This window comes from Haliotis rubra, unplaced genomic scaffold, assembly GCF_003918875.1.
Source record: "Haliotis rubra isolate DU_JTF1 unplaced genomic scaffold, ASM391887v1 Scf172, whole genome shotgun sequence".
Taxonomy (NCBI): Eukaryota; Metazoa; Mollusca; class Gastropoda; order Lepetellida; family Haliotidae; genus Haliotis; species Haliotis rubra.
The window spans coordinates 995,690-1,011,672 of NW_025765692.1; the positions used below are offsets into that span (position 1 = coordinate 995,690).

General features: G+C 44.7%; 2 protein-coding genes across 2 annotated transcripts; both read right to left on the minus strand.

The window, feature by feature from the left end:
* Nucleotides 1-644: 644 nt before the first annotated feature.
* On the minus strand, nucleotides 645-13,116 carry LOC124272730 (mediator of DNA damage checkpoint protein 1-like). Its single transcript, XM_046707935.1, has 6 exons — nucleotides 13,048-13,116; nucleotides 11,628-11,702; nucleotides 10,923-10,995; nucleotides 10,544-10,668; nucleotides 6,052-8,197; nucleotides 645-5,575 (listed from the first exon to the last, which is right to left on the minus strand). Exons 1-5 carry the CDS (start codon nucleotides 13,114-13,116, stop codon nucleotides 6,761-6,763), a joined length of 1,779 nt encoding a protein of 592 aa, XP_046563891.1. The 3' UTR covers nucleotides 645-5,575; nucleotides 6,052-6,760.
* Nucleotides 5,462-6,714, minus strand: LOC124272700 (uncharacterized serine-rich protein C215.13-like). The gene is made up of 2 exons (XM_046707885.1): nucleotides 6,052-6,714; nucleotides 5,462-5,575 (listed from the first exon to the last, which is right to left on the minus strand). The coding sequence occupies exons 1-2, from the start codon at nucleotides 6,712-6,714 to the stop codon at nucleotides 5,462-5,464; spliced, it is 777 nt and encodes a 258-aa protein (XP_046563841.1).
* Nucleotides 13,117-15,983: the final 2,867 nt, after the last annotated feature.

Sequence of the window (15,983 nt, forward strand, 5' to 3'; positions counted from 1 at the left end):
TACAGGACCCTGGCGTTGATCAAACCTGGTGCAATCATGGGTCTGGTGCTGACACACCCGGACACAAACCAGGATTAACATCCACAAGCTTTGGTTTCTGCTATGTCCAAGGGATGCAACTCTGTATGGAAAATTGTGGCACTTCAGAAGACTGGGTTACTTTCTGTATATGCCCATGTGTTGCCGCCTCTTAATAGGATAGACTGGTAGTGAAACTAGACTTACACTGACACAACCAGCTGTACACTGGAGAAACTCTGTAACCTCAGTAACGAGGAGGTGGGGTAGCTGAGTGGTTAAGGTGTTTGCTCTTTAACTGGGTTCGATTCCCCACATGGGCACAATGTGTCAAGCCTATTTCTGGTGTCCCTGCTGTGATATTGCTGGAATATTGCTAAAAGCGGCGTAAAACTAAACTCACTCACTCACTCACCTCAGTAACAGATCCTTGTCATTTGAGAAACCTCTCATGCACTATTACTTCCCTATGTACACATAGGTTTACTTACCCTAGCTATTCCCATGACTGTTGATGGTCTGTGGAGTTGATCCCAAGACTATATATATCTCTCGCCTGATTATAGACATTGACTATGTAACACCATCATGGAAACAGTTCCACCAAATGATGACAAAACAAAACATTATCAATTGGTATTTATTATTGATTAAAAATGTTGTCTGAAGGCAGTACAGATGATCCGATACATCTGGGGCCTCCCCATGTGCCAGACTGTCTGTATGTGGTGATGGAGCGCCATCTGTAAACACCCTCTCCTGGATGGCATCGGCAGTGATGACAACATCATGCACACCTCACACACTCGAGACTTCTTCAGTGAGAGTCGCACTGTCCTCAACAGTTACCTATGTACAGTCAGGCTAAGAGTCTCCGTACTGGACTTCATTCACCATGATGTGAATGAAACGCAGGACTCGCGAGTCTCAGCTCCAACTCATTTACAATGGGATTAATTTGACAATGACATGATGTCCAAATATTTCAAGTTTTCAAACTTACAGTCCAGGAGTGGATGTTTACTTCAGGCTGTCACATGACAGTCACCATCAACAGTCACATCACCATATATAGAAGTCACATGATCATGCTGGTTACACAGTCACATGGCTGAACGAATGAACAACTGTTAGTCATGTAACTACAATTAGGTTAAAGGTCATACTACCACATTTGACCTAAGTAATAGTCATAAGGTTGATTGTATCACATGACTAAGTCAGGTGACACTATGACCATATTAGGCAGTCATGTGATCAGAATAAACAAGCATTAGCAACAACTATGAACAAGGTTAAAAGGAAGGGCTATGTACAAAGCTGTATGTTGCTACAAAGGCACCATATAGAGAGCTACTCTAGGGCATGTTGTAGGGGCACCTGCCATGCTTGTACACAACTGCTATACAGACAGACTCACAGATATACATACAGGAGACCATTACTGTATTGTTATTTTCAAGTTCTGTCTCCGCAGAACATAAGGCCAAATCCAAAATTAGTCAAAACATGGAACACTGGTCTTGACACAGATACATATGAATATTCATGAATCTAACGAGAAGATTGGTAACAGCAGGACAGAAATCAACAAAATAAATCAGAATATTAATTTAGCCAAAAGATCCAAACTTCAGAAGTTCAGGCAACCTGATGAAAGCACCACTCCTTGTTTGCTTGTGAGTGATGACACAATCTCCCAGTTCCATTAACCTCCTGTTATATTACATGGCTTCTGTAAAACACAACTCGGTTGTCTGACTAACAAGTGGGGATAACAATCGTGTGTATTTGCCAGACTGACAATGTTCAAACAACACTTATATAAAATACACCATAACATTGGTCCTTTGTCAAATAAAAACATACAACTGCTATGTACATTTGTACAGAGAATTCATATTTGTACAATAAGTCAATATGCAATGAGCAAAATGATTAAAAATTCAAAAGTTTTCAGCTAAAAATGATTTAATATAACAACTTAAAACTGATCTGCCACTTTCCTCAAAGTCAGAAGTTTTCTGCCATTGTCTTTCTGTAACAGGTGAAGAGAGATAGAAAGTACAGGTGTCTATGATGTGAGAACCATGGACAAGCTATGGCCTGTAACATGGAGTGGTATAGGCCTATGGCAGGACATATGAACACTTAGGACATGTGCAGGTACCGGGATGTATTGCTAGGACCTAGGACAATTTAGGCCATGAGTTGGTATGTGGACCTAGGATCAAGGACAATTTAGGCCATGAGTTGGTATGTGGACCTAGGACCTAGGACCTAGGATCGAGGACAATTTAGGCCATGAGTTGGTATGTGGACCTAGGATCGAGGACAATTTAGGCCATGAGTTGGTATGTGGACCTAGGATCGGGAACAATTTAGGCCATGAGTTGGTATGTGGACCTAGGATCGGGAACAATTTAGGCCATGAGTTGGTATGTGGGCCTAGGATCGGGAACAAGTTAGGCCCTGGACCTAGGACCAGGAACAAGTTAGGCCATGAGTTGGTATGTGGGCCTTGTCAGGTGATAGTTTAGGACATGTGCCAACCAGAGTCTGGTAAAAGACTGATATTCCTGTTTAACTCCCAAACATTTCCTATCTTTATGTGATACATTAGTGGTGATAAGTGGTGTTCACAGGATTGTTAGGGGCTGACAGTGGTTGGACATGACACCAGGTGTTCGGCTGATGCCATCCGTGAAGAGATATCCATCAATACATGCCCTGTGAATCATCAAAACAGCTTTACTACTCAGAGAAAGATACCCTGACACAGTACCTATAGTCAAGTGATAGAACTGGATAGCTGCTAAATATTTTGAGTGATGATATATAAATCATCTGAACATGACCCCAATCTTAGTTTTGGCATTGTGTGAAAATGAGTTATACATTGGTCATCCTGGTTCAAGCAGCACATTTAGAAAGGTGTTGGTGAAGATGATCACAGAGGAACCATTTGGGATGTGATAAAAATTGTCTACCGAAATCTCTCTTCCAGATTCACTCCTAGCCTTTCTTTTCTCAAATCCCTGAGAGGCACAGTTTAGAAACCACTCACTTCTATCAATAAACACTCACAGCATCATGAACAACACCATATACGACAACCACGTCACACTAGAAGGTGGAACATACGGGGATGTTGTGTTGATTAATCAGGTGGTGCCAGCTCTGGTACAGCTACCTCATGCTTCCTAGGGCTTGTAGCACTGTGGTTTCATGAAAACAAGAAAGAAATAGGACTCCCTTCAAAAGAACAATATTGTACACCTGACAAGAAAAAAAAGTTAAATATCTCAATGACTAAACCATGAGCTGTGCAAGTCCCTGTATACACTTCAACCTCTCTAATCCACACATCAGCAGTGATCTGTTCCATTAACTAAAAACCTGGTAAGATAATATAGAGAGAAAATATTGGAATGCTCATATCTTGTGAGCACTTACAGTTTTGTGATGCAATACAGGCAGATCTCAGGACACAGGGACTAGGATTCAATTCATACTTATCCCCATAACTAGCTATTGTGGCAGATTGTGACCCTGAACATCACCGCATAGTCCTATGGAATGTTTATAGAAATGGTGCCATGAGATACGAGTTGGTGCCATATGATCGTATGGTATATTATCATGTAGTAGAGTGAGTGAGTATGGTCAGTACTGAACCTGGGGTCCATGTGAGCAAACACTTTACAAGGTCACTACCCAAGCAGAACCACAAGTCTACAGTACGGAACTGAACCTGTCTCAGGTGCAGCAAGCTAACGCTTGCACTACTATGCTACCCACCAGTCCCCACAAGAGACGGGACATTGACAGCACTGAACCCTCAGGGCAGCATGGAAGCTATTTTGTACAACCTTGTTGCATTTGGCTTTACATCTTAACTACAGTGTTAAACATGCCATAGATATATATGTATATCTGATAAAGAGAACTAAACAGACAAGGTATAATATTATAGTACAATATGCAGGAAGTTGGCTCCAATGCTCTCAGTCCATGTAGCATGAAGATGGACACTGGCATTGTCATACCTTGTATTCATTCCTTATCAAGAGTAATACTTACAGTCTACATACATCTCATATCTGGAAATGCAAGTACAAAGCAGCAGAGAAAAGAATATAACAACATTTCAGCAATCTAACTCGGCAGTGATAAAACAGTGAGTACACAGATTAACATGCATGTCTTGTAGAAATCACCCCTCTATGCAATGTCTGGTGCTGTCTGGCTGGTAGTCCTCAAACACACTTGTCTCTCTTGCATTTATTCCTCAATGGAGTTGTCTCCCTTGTTCGTAATGCTTAATGCAGTTGTCTCCCTTGTTCATAATCTTTAATGCAGTCATCTCCTTGCCATTAATCCGTAACACAGTTGTCTCCCTTGGTCATAATTTCTAACACAGTTATCTCCCTTATTATTGATCCTTAGTTTTATCATTGTCTTTCAGCTCATTCTCATAGTCAGTGCAGTTATCAAGGACAGTTCACATTTAAGTGAAAACATTTTCAAATATTTTTCAATATCATTTCATTATTTATTAACTAATCACTATACCGATGCAGCAATTGACTATGACTAACTGAGTGTTTGTTTCACACGACTCTTGTTACATCAAAAATACAAAACTGAAATAACACAATGCTCCTAAAACAGCAACACAAACCCAACTTTGTCAAAACAATTACTGTAGCGCTAAACTTGAAACTAGGAAACAAATCATTTTGCTAACTTGACTTTTAGCCACACTTTCCATTCCATGCTTACAACCTAATACATATACCAGTTAAGGGCCTTATATGTACAACACATAGGCCCTCACCAGGATCCCCTGGAGATAGATACATGCATAACTTTGCAACCTGAATATCTACATTTTGTAAAGAATGTAAGATAAAAACTGAAACATAAAATAAAATCTGTCATTGGTATTTGTCTTGTAAACAAGAGATGCCATCAGTCAGCCTGAAGTCACCTACTGTCAGAATGTCTCTACACTATTGCCAACAGGATGGAGGGAAGTGAGGGAATATTGGAACGGAGGAATGTAGTGGTTGCCATTATTGTCATGGAAATAAATTACTACCAGAAACAAAGTAAATATAGTCACAGTATAAGAATTTCCACAAGATCAATTGGTCCATCATGGTCGTCTATTAAGAAGTATATTACAATCAGTTATGTATAAGTTGTACGCTATCTCACACCTTCTGCCAGTGGTGGTATGATATATCAGTGTTATACCACTATACCACCAGTGGTGGTATGATATATCAGCGTTATACCACCAGTGGAAGAATGGTATATCAACAGTACACCTGTATGTATTCACCAGCAGCAGAATATTAATATCCCAGAATATAGTCAGTATGGATGAACTCCTCATTTATCAGTTCTATAGAAAACAGTTGCCAGGCAACCTCAGTTAACTTGTAGTTTCTGGAAGCTCTTCACCATGTCCAGGACTTTGGGACGAGCGGTTGGAGGAGCTGTCTCGACACAAGTCTGCCTCGGGTGTTGAGGCAGCGGGCGGGCTCTTCTGCACAAACAGAACAAGAATATCACATAACCACACCAACATCAGCAGCAATATCACATATGATGACATTCAAAGATTATTTTGATTGGAACACGTTGCATCACCTGCTTCCTGGGGAGTATATAGTTATACATCAGTGATAACATTGCTTGCTGCTTTGATGTTTAACGCTCAACACTATTCCGCCTATAAGACTGGTGCCCTTAGGTAATCAAGTCTGGACCAGACAATCCTGTGATTGTTATTATGCTCCATGATGACAACCAGTTCACAAAGCCTGGCCACGCAGTCCATTATGTCATACGACCAGCATAGATTGATGTGGCCAATTGTAACTCTGAATCTAAACAGGTAACAATAATATAATATCTTTTAACAAAGTTGAAGGATCACTTCTATCAGACCATACTGTATTCTCTGTTTCTTGAGGAGCACACAATCACACATGAGTTAATATGAGAGGGGGATTTTCTCACCTTTCTCAAGACCACTTCTTGTTTGGGTTCCTTCTCGATGATCTCGATGGTAACCTTACTTGCAGGCTTGTTTATTCCACTCCGCCATGCTGGGACTGATTCCTTCTTATCACTGGAAGATTGGGCCGATTGCACAGGTGCCTTGTTTGCTGTCTTCACACTGGAAGACTTCCAGGCTGGGGTGGTGTCAGGTGTTGATGATGGGGTCTTCACTGACTGAACCCGACCGAAGTCTTTCTTGACTCCCTCAGTGGGAGAGACCTTAGAGTCTTTGCTCACCTCAGTCACACTTGAGCCTAGGTTCTTGATACTGTCTGGTTTGCTGGAAGAAGAAGGGGTCGTTGACGTGGCTGACCTACTCACAGAAGTTTGGGTCACACCTGGGGGCTTGGTCCAGCTGCTGCTAGACTGGGATATACTGTCCGACTTGCTGGAAGCCGTAGTGGTGACGCTACCAGACTTTACAGAAGTAGTGGAGGAGGTTGTAATGCTCCCAGTCTTGACACTCCCAAATCGTACAGGACCAGACTGAGGTTTAGAGTCAACCTTTGAAGGTATCTTAACACTCGCTGATCTGGAATTACTTATTGAAAATGACTCCTTCTTGTCTTCTGGTGATGTGGAAGAGTTGGATGCTGAGGAGAATGTAAGGGACTTGCTCATTTTGTCCCCACTCTTGTCATTGCCCTTTTCCTTGTTGTATCAATAGTTAGCACCTCCTTCTTCGGTTCAGTCTCATTAGTTTCTGTACTTTCAGCCGGCTTCCTGTTCCTAGCCAATGCCATCCATTCTGGCTGACCAGAAGGCTTTGTCTCATGCTGCTTTGGTTCAACCTTCCTGGACGATGGTGTGCCATATGTAGAATGCCTCTCTGGAGGACAATACCTGTTGCTGTGGGAACAACAGGTGCAGCATCTGCTCTCTGAGACTTTGCTCTTTGAACCTTAGATGAGAACTCATCCGGCAGTACTGGCTGCTCTGGCAGAGTCTTGCTCCTGCTCTGCCGCTTCTGTTTGTAGTCTTCCTTAGGTGATGGTGTCACACTTCCGACCTTGAACCCTACATCCTTCTTGAAACTCTCAGACTTCACTGAACTTGTGTCCGATTTATGATCATCCTCTTTATTTGAATCACCTGAAAGCTGTTTGGTGAGGGTGGGTTTGATTTCTCCACCAGCGGTCATGGCAGACTTCAATGGTGGTTTGTCTGCATTCACTGACCTCTGAACAGGCCTCACTTCCTCCACAGGTTTGCTCACAGCGGAGGGATCTTCATGTCTCTTTGCAACAGGTTTCAACTCCTCAACTTTAGATTGGTTTAAATGTTCCTGTTTGTGAACACTGTCTACACTTTCTGAAGCACTCCTATGACGTCCTGTCACAGTCACTGTCTTTGTCTCACTCAATTTCTCCTCCTTTTTCACAGAAAATGAAAACACTTCCGGTCCTGACTTCATGGCATCAGGTTTATCACCAGATTTTGGCAGTTCTTCAGATTCACTTTTCACAGGCTTACGCTTCAACTTATTGAAAGCATCCGACAATTCAGATTTCTTTTCAGCAGAAGGCTCCACCTTCTCCTTTATGTTAACAGAGGTGGACCTCCCTCGACTCACGTCCTGGTCGGAGGGTCGGACGGCAGAGGTCGGATCCTTCCTGACCTCCACCTTCACAGTCCCTGGTAGTGACTGTTTACGTACAGCATCACTCACTGGGCTGGTCACCCTAACAGTCGTAGCTGATGCATCACCAATAGGTTTGGTAGCTACAGATTTAGCTGATGCATCACCAGAAGGTTTGGTTGTTACAGCTTTAGCTGATGCATCAACAGAAGGTTTGGTCGTTACAGGTTTAGCTGATGCATCAACGGAAGGTTTGATAGCTACAGATTTAGCTGATGCATCACCAGGTTTGGTGGCGATAGGTTTAGCTGATGCATCAAATGAAGGTTTGGTAGCTACAGGCTTAGGAGGTAATTCTGTGGGCTTCAGTGATACAGTTGGTTTCTCTGAGGGCCCGGATGACACCTCCAATACAGTGGTGTCAGTTGGGATGTCAGCACCTTGTGTTGCAAATGCATTCTCCTCTGCCTGCAGCTTGGTAGGGGACTCTTCATTGAGACTTGGTAAACCCAGTGCTGACACAGCCTGGAATACAAACAAACATCATTAACATTGGACATCTAAATGTCACTGAGAGTCCAAAAGGTTTAAAAAAGTGAGGACAAATAACAAAGGACAACAGGGACATGTTACTGGGGACCATCTCTCAGCAGGACAAGTTACAAAGGACAATGGGGACACGTTACTGGGGACCATCTCTCAGCAGGACAAGTTACAAAGGACAATGGGGACACGTTACTGGGGACCATCTCTCAGCAGGACAAGTTACAAAGGACAATGGGGACACGTTACTGGGGACCATCTCTCAGCAGGACAAGTTACAAAGGACAATGGGGACACGCGTTACTGGGGACCATCTCTCAGCAGGACAAGTTACAAAGGACAATGGGGACACGTTACTGGGGACCATCTCTCAGCAGGACAAGTTACAAAGGACAATGGGGACACGTTACTGGGGACCATCTCTCAGCAGGACAAGTAACAAAGGACAATGGGGACACGTTACTGGGGACCATCACTCAGCAGGACAAGTTACAAAGGACAATGGGGACGTTACTGGGGACCATCTCTCAGCAGGACAAGTTACAAAGGACAATGGGGACACGTTACTGGGGACCATCACTCAGCAGGACAAGTTACAAAGGACAATGGGGACACGCTACTGGGGACCATCTCAGCAGGACAAGTTACAAAGGACAATGGGGACACGTTACTGGGGACCATCTCTCTCAGCAGGACAAGTTACAAAGGACAATGGGGACACGTTACTGGGGACCATCTCTCAGCAGGACAAGTTACAAAGGACAATGGGGACACGTTACTGGGGACCATCTCTCAGCAGGACAAGTAACAAAGGACAATGGGGACACGTTACTGGGGACCCATCTCAGCAGGACAAGTTACAAAGGACAATGGGGACACGTTACTGGGGACCATCTCAGCAGGACAAGTAACAAAGGACAATGGGGACACGTTACTGGGGACCATCTCTCAGCAGGACAAGTTACAAAGGACAATGGGGACACGTTACTGGGGACCATCTCTCAGCAGGACAAGTTACAAAGGACAATGGGGACACGTTACTGGGGACCATCTCTCAGCAGGACAAGTTACAAAGGACAATGGGGACACGTTACTGGGGACCATCTCTCAGCAGGACAAGTTACAAAGGACAATGGGGACACGTTACTGGGGACCATCTCTCAGCAGGACAAGTTACAAAGGACAATGGGGACACGTTACTGGGGACCATCTCTCAGCAGGACAAGTTACAAAGGACAATGGGGACACGTTACTGGGGACCATCTCTCAGCAGGACAAGTTACAAAGGACAATGGGGACACGTTACTGGGGACCATCTCTCAGCAGGACAAGTTACAAAAAGGACAATGGGGACACGTTACTGGGGACCATCTCTCAGCAGGACAAATAACAAAGGACAATGGGGACACGCGTTACTGGGGACCATCTCTCAGCAGGACAAGTTACAAAATGACAATGGGGACACGTTACTGGGGACCATCTCTCAGCAGGACAAGTAACAAAGGACAATGGGGACACGTTACTGGGGACCATCTCTCAGGACAGCAGGACAAGTTACAAAGGACAATGAGGGACACGTTACTGGGGACCATCTCTCAGCAGGACAAATAACAAAGGACAATGGGGACATGTTACTGGGGACCATCTCTCAGCAGGACAAGTTACAAAGGACAATGGGGACGTTACTGGGGACCATCTCTCAGCAGGACAAGTAACAAAGGACAATGGGGACACGTTACTGGGGACCATCTCTCAGCAGGACAAGTTACAAAGGACAATGGGGACACGTTACTGGGGACCATCTCTCAGCAGGACAAGTAACAAAGGACAATGGGGACACGTTACTGGGGACCATCTCTCAGCAGGACAAGTTACAAAGGACAATGGGGACACGTTACTGGGGACCATCTCTCAGCAGGACAAGTAACAAAGGACAATGGGGACACGTTACTGGGGACCATCTCTCAGCAGGACAAGTTACAAAGGACAATGGGGACACGTTACTGGGGACCATCTCTCAGCAGGACAAGTTACAAAGGACAATGGGGACACGTTACTGGGGACCATCTCTCAGCAGGACAAATAACAAAGGACAATGGGGACACGTTACTGGGGACCATCTCTCAGCAGGACAAGTTACAAAGGACAATGGGGACACGTTACTGGGGACCATCTCTCAGCAGGACAAGTAACTTAACATCAATATTCAGCATAAGATTCAACATTGCATATCTTACTGAAGATTATTTCCAATACAATGACAAGGAAAATCTTCACACACAAAAATACAAATAACTGTAGCATCACATGAAACCATATTGGACCTACATCTTTCTTCTTGCGGGACTGTCGGTTCTGCTTCCGAGGTTTCACAGATCGCTTGAATTTGGCAGCCTCATTGCTGAGCATGGGCGTCCTCTTGACAGCCTCCAGGTCCATTGATGTGGTTTTTGCTGTTGACAGTGAACGTGACAGTCAGAGGCTCCTCACATAGAGCAGAACAGCCATCACTGCCACAAGCGTTCATATGCATAGAAATATCCCAACTATTATCTTTTTAGAGCTATGGACACTAAACATTTCAAAGTAATAAAGTTCATTTGAAATCAATTGACATTATGAATGACATTATGAATATCATCGTCATCATCGTCATCATCATCATCATCATCATTATCATTATCATCATCATCACAGTTCAACTAACCAGGGGGTGGTGACTGGTCACTGCTCCTTCGAGGTTTCAATGGACTGTTCCACTTGGTCAAGAAAGGGTCATCCTGAAACATAACACATGTTACTGTATATCCCTCCATTTATCACAGCAGTACATACCACCCACAGTACAACATAGCTCATGCAACAATAGTCTCCCTATTGTATAGTACCTGCAGCAGCACACAAGCACCACATCTAATCCATGACGACACATACATGGCACATCAGCCATGAGTCTCATGACACTGAGACACACTAGTACAATACACAGGAGATACGAGATGTTATCACACATTATCAATACACTCAAGTGGAGAGCATGCTGCTCACTGCAGGCCACAAAACACCAATATAAAAAGGGATAAACACTCACTCACACAACATCATTATAACATTTCTGCTGAATGTTCACATAAATACGCTTACATGCGTCCTCCATGTGTGACGGAACAACTCCAAGGAGAATATTCTTGGTTCTACCCATCAGCTTATGACATTTATCACCCAGTAATCACAGTGCTCAGTGACAGAGTGGGACACTGTTGCCAGTTGCTGGTGTGTTATGACATTTCTACACCAGCACATCTCACCTCTGGAGTTGACGCAGCTGCAGCCAATGCCAGGAACACTGTGGGTGCTAATTGTCAGCCACCATTATTAGGTAAGTCTGGAGATAATGTCCGCGTATACTTACCCCTTCATTATCAGAGCTGTCAACACTAATGAGACTCTTCTCACTCTCCCTGCTGCTTGACTTGCCCGGCACCGGCTGGGGAGCAAAACATTCACTTCAGAAACATAATGTATCTCATATTGTGTCATACCCATGCTCTACATATTGCCATATCATATTGCTGCGTTTTACATTCGCTTTTAGAAATATTCCACCAATATCATGGAAGGGGACAATTGAAACGGGCTACACACAATTTACCCATGTGGGAGTCAAACCCGGGTTTTCAGTGTGACAAGCTTACGCTTCAACCACTGGGCTAACCCACCGCCCCTTATCATTGAGAAGAGGTCATACATGTGTCTTCAGCTGCAAAACACAGACAAGAAAAGATGTCCAACATCAGTTTTGGACATTACGATAGAAGCAACAAGTTAGTTGGAAGGTCACTTATAGAACCATTTTAATGTTCCCTTGAATCAACAAAATATTCTTGGCTAATATGAGCCATGACAAATAGGCCCTAAATGTCATATTTATTCTGGCTAATCAGGAAAATTATATAAGCCTGTTTGTAAAGGTCAAGGTCAAGGCCGTGACAGTGTGCAGGAACACTGACGTTAATCTCTTCATAACTGTAGTGTTGTTTGGTTGAGCAAATATGGGAACCTGAAGGTTGCAGCCATCTTGGTGAGACAACTGATAAATCTTGAAGATAAAGTTTTGTCAATGTTGACATCCTGTTTCTCATTAACTAACAATTTAAGCTGTTAACTGATATGGTTCATCCCACTGTGTCTTCATGTCTAAACTTACACTCACAGGTGTCCTACGACACACAGGTGTCCTCCAACAAGAGGACCATCCTACACAATTACATACTTGAAAATGTTCAAAGGATGTGTTCCATCTTTACGTCCAGAGACTCAAACAAACAATCTGTAATACATCTGCATCACATGGAACTAAAAACGACTTGACAACTCTAACAGAACCCTAAACTTTTCAAAACTTATTTTTGACAAAGCACCTTATAATAAATGCAAGGGATTGGTGATAACAATTTGATAGCTCTTGCAAGACACTCTGAATTATTTCCAAACCCATGTTTGACACAGCACCTTTTATATTAATGGAGAGATTTCCATAACAGCAATTCCACCAGGTCATCATGAGTTCTTCTTCACAATATATACTACTCAATGTTCGATAGGGCTATTCTGTACAGAATACACAAATTGATTAATGATAATTTGGAAGCTATTGGCCTTGAAAGGTTCAGTATACGTAAGTATGCAGATCCAGCATTCAACAGAAATACTAGGGTGTTATAATTCTCTATTCCTGAACAATAAGTAATCTTCTATAAGCTGCATGTGTGGTGTTGAGATGCCTAAGGACGCTGACATGTAGGTTTCTAGTGTCATGGAAACAGACTCACCTTTAGAGGTCCTCCAAGGATGTCTGCCGTTGTCATGGGCGGCACGAGGGCTCTGCGGCAAGCCGTCATCATCATCGGAATACTGTGAGTGTCGCTTCTTCAACTTGCTGAACAACTCGTTCTGCAACACAACAATCACATGTTGAGGCATCAAGTATGACGGGGTGCAGGCGACATGAATAACGTGTTCTCCTACAGCCAGACGCTGGTCTCCATAGTCTGTGAAGCACAGACAGGAGGTGACCAGATGAATGAATGGGCAGCACACAGGTAGCCTGTAAAGCTCACAGGTTTCTGGAGGGGGGCTCTCTGTTGGCTTTTGATAAGACCTGGAGTTGAAAACTATTATCATAGCTTTCTGACACACCTAAGGGACTGCACAATCATGGTACATCATGATCATCAACATAAGAGAGTTGTTTCAAACTAAAGATCTGTACATCTGAATTACTTCCAATTAAATCTCAACAGTCAAGAGCAAAACAATTGCCCCAAACAAGTTTTGAGAACTAAATATTACCTGAAAGTTTTCTCATATGTTCATAAGTGCAAACATAATAGCACTACAGCGATACACTAGGACACAACAGTCATCACTACAGTCCTACACTAGGACACAACAGTCACCAGTACAGTCCTACACTAGGACACTACAGCCACCACTACAGCCCTACACTAGGACACTACAGTCACCACTACGGTGCTACACTAGGACACTACAGCCACCACTACAGCCCTACACTAGGACACTACAGTCACCACTACAGCGCTACACTAGGACACAACAGCCACCACTACAGCCCTACACTAGGACACAACAGCCACCACTACAGCCCTACAGTAGGACACAATAGTCACCACTACAGCACTACACTAGGACACAACAGCCACCACTACAGCCCTACAGTAGGACACAATAGTCACCACTACAGCGCTACACTAGGACACTACAGTCACCACTACAGCGCTACACTAGGACACAACAATCATCACTACAGTCCTACACTAGGAGACTACAGCCCTACACTAGGACACTACAGTCACCACTACATCCCTACACTAGGACACAACAGCCACCACTACAGCCCTACACTAGGACACAACAGCCACCACCACAGTCCTACACTAGGACACTACAGCCACCACTACAGCACTACACTAGGACACAACAGCCACCACTACAGCCCTACACTAGGACACAACAGTCACCACTACAGCCCTACACTAGGACACAATAGTCACCACTACAGTAGCTACACACTGGGACACAACAGCCACCACTACAGCCCTACACTAGGACACAATAGTCACCACTACAGCGCTACACTAGGACACAACAGTCACCACTACAGCCCTACACTAGGACACAATAGTCACCACTACAGCCCTACACTAGGACACAACAGCCACCACTACAGCCCTACACTAGGACACTACAGCCCTACACTAGGACACTACACCACTACAGACCTAGGACACACAACAGTCACCACTACAGCCCTACACTAGGACACAACAGCCACCACTACAGCCCTACACTAGGACACTACAGTCACCACTACAGCCCTACACTAGGACACTACAGCCCTACACTAGGACACTACAGCGCTACACTAGGACACAACAGCCACCACTACAGCCCTACACTAGGACACAACAGTCACCACACCACTACACAGCCCTACACTGGGTCACACTACACCTACACTGGGACACAACAGTCACCACTACACTACACTACACTACAGTCACCACTACAGCCCTACACTAGGACACTTCACAGTCACCACTACAGCCCTACACTAGGACACAACAGTCACCACTACAGCCCTACACTAGGCTACACACACTACAGTCACCACTACAGCCCTACACTAGGACACAATGTCACCACTACAGCCCTACACTGGGACACAACAGTCACCACTACAGCCCTACACTAGGACACAACAGTCACCACTACAGCCCTACACTACACTAGGACACTACAGCCACCACTACAGCCCTACACTAGGACACAACAGTCACCACTACAGCCCTACACTAGGACACACAGTCACCACTACAGCCCTACACTGGGTCACCACTACAGCCCTACACCACTAGGCACCCTACACTAGGACACTACAGTCAGCCACACTACAGCCCTACACTAGGACACAGTCACAGTCACCACTACAGCCCTACACTAGGCCACAACAGCCACCACTACAGCCCTACACACTAGGACAACAGCCACCACTACAGCCCTACACTAGGACACAACAGTCACCACTACAGCCCTACACTAGGACACAACAGTCACCACTACAGCCCTACACTAGGACACTCAACAGTCACCACTACAGCCCTACACTAGGACACAACAGTCACCACTACAGCCCTACAGCCCTACACTAGGACACAACACACACTACAGTCACCACTACAGCCCTACACTAGGACACACAGTCACCACTACCACTACACTGGGACACAACAGTCACCACCACAGCCCTACACTGGGACACTACAGTCCACCACTACAGCCCTACACTAGGACACAACAGTCACCACTACAGCCCTACACTAGGACACACAGTCACCACTACAGCCCACCACTACAGCCCTACACTAGGACACTACAGTCACCACTACAGCCCTACACTAGGACACTACAGTCACCACTACAGCCCTACACTAGGACACTACAGTCACCACTACAGCCCTACACTAGGACACTACCACCACACTGGGACACTACACTACTAGCCACCACTACAGCCTACACTAGGGGACACCACAGTCACCACTACAGCCCTACACTAGGACACTACAGCCACCACTACAGCCCTACACTAGGACACTACAGTCACCACTACAGCCCTACACTAGGACACTACAGTCACCACTACAGCCCTACACTAGGACACAACAGTCACCACTACAGCCCTACA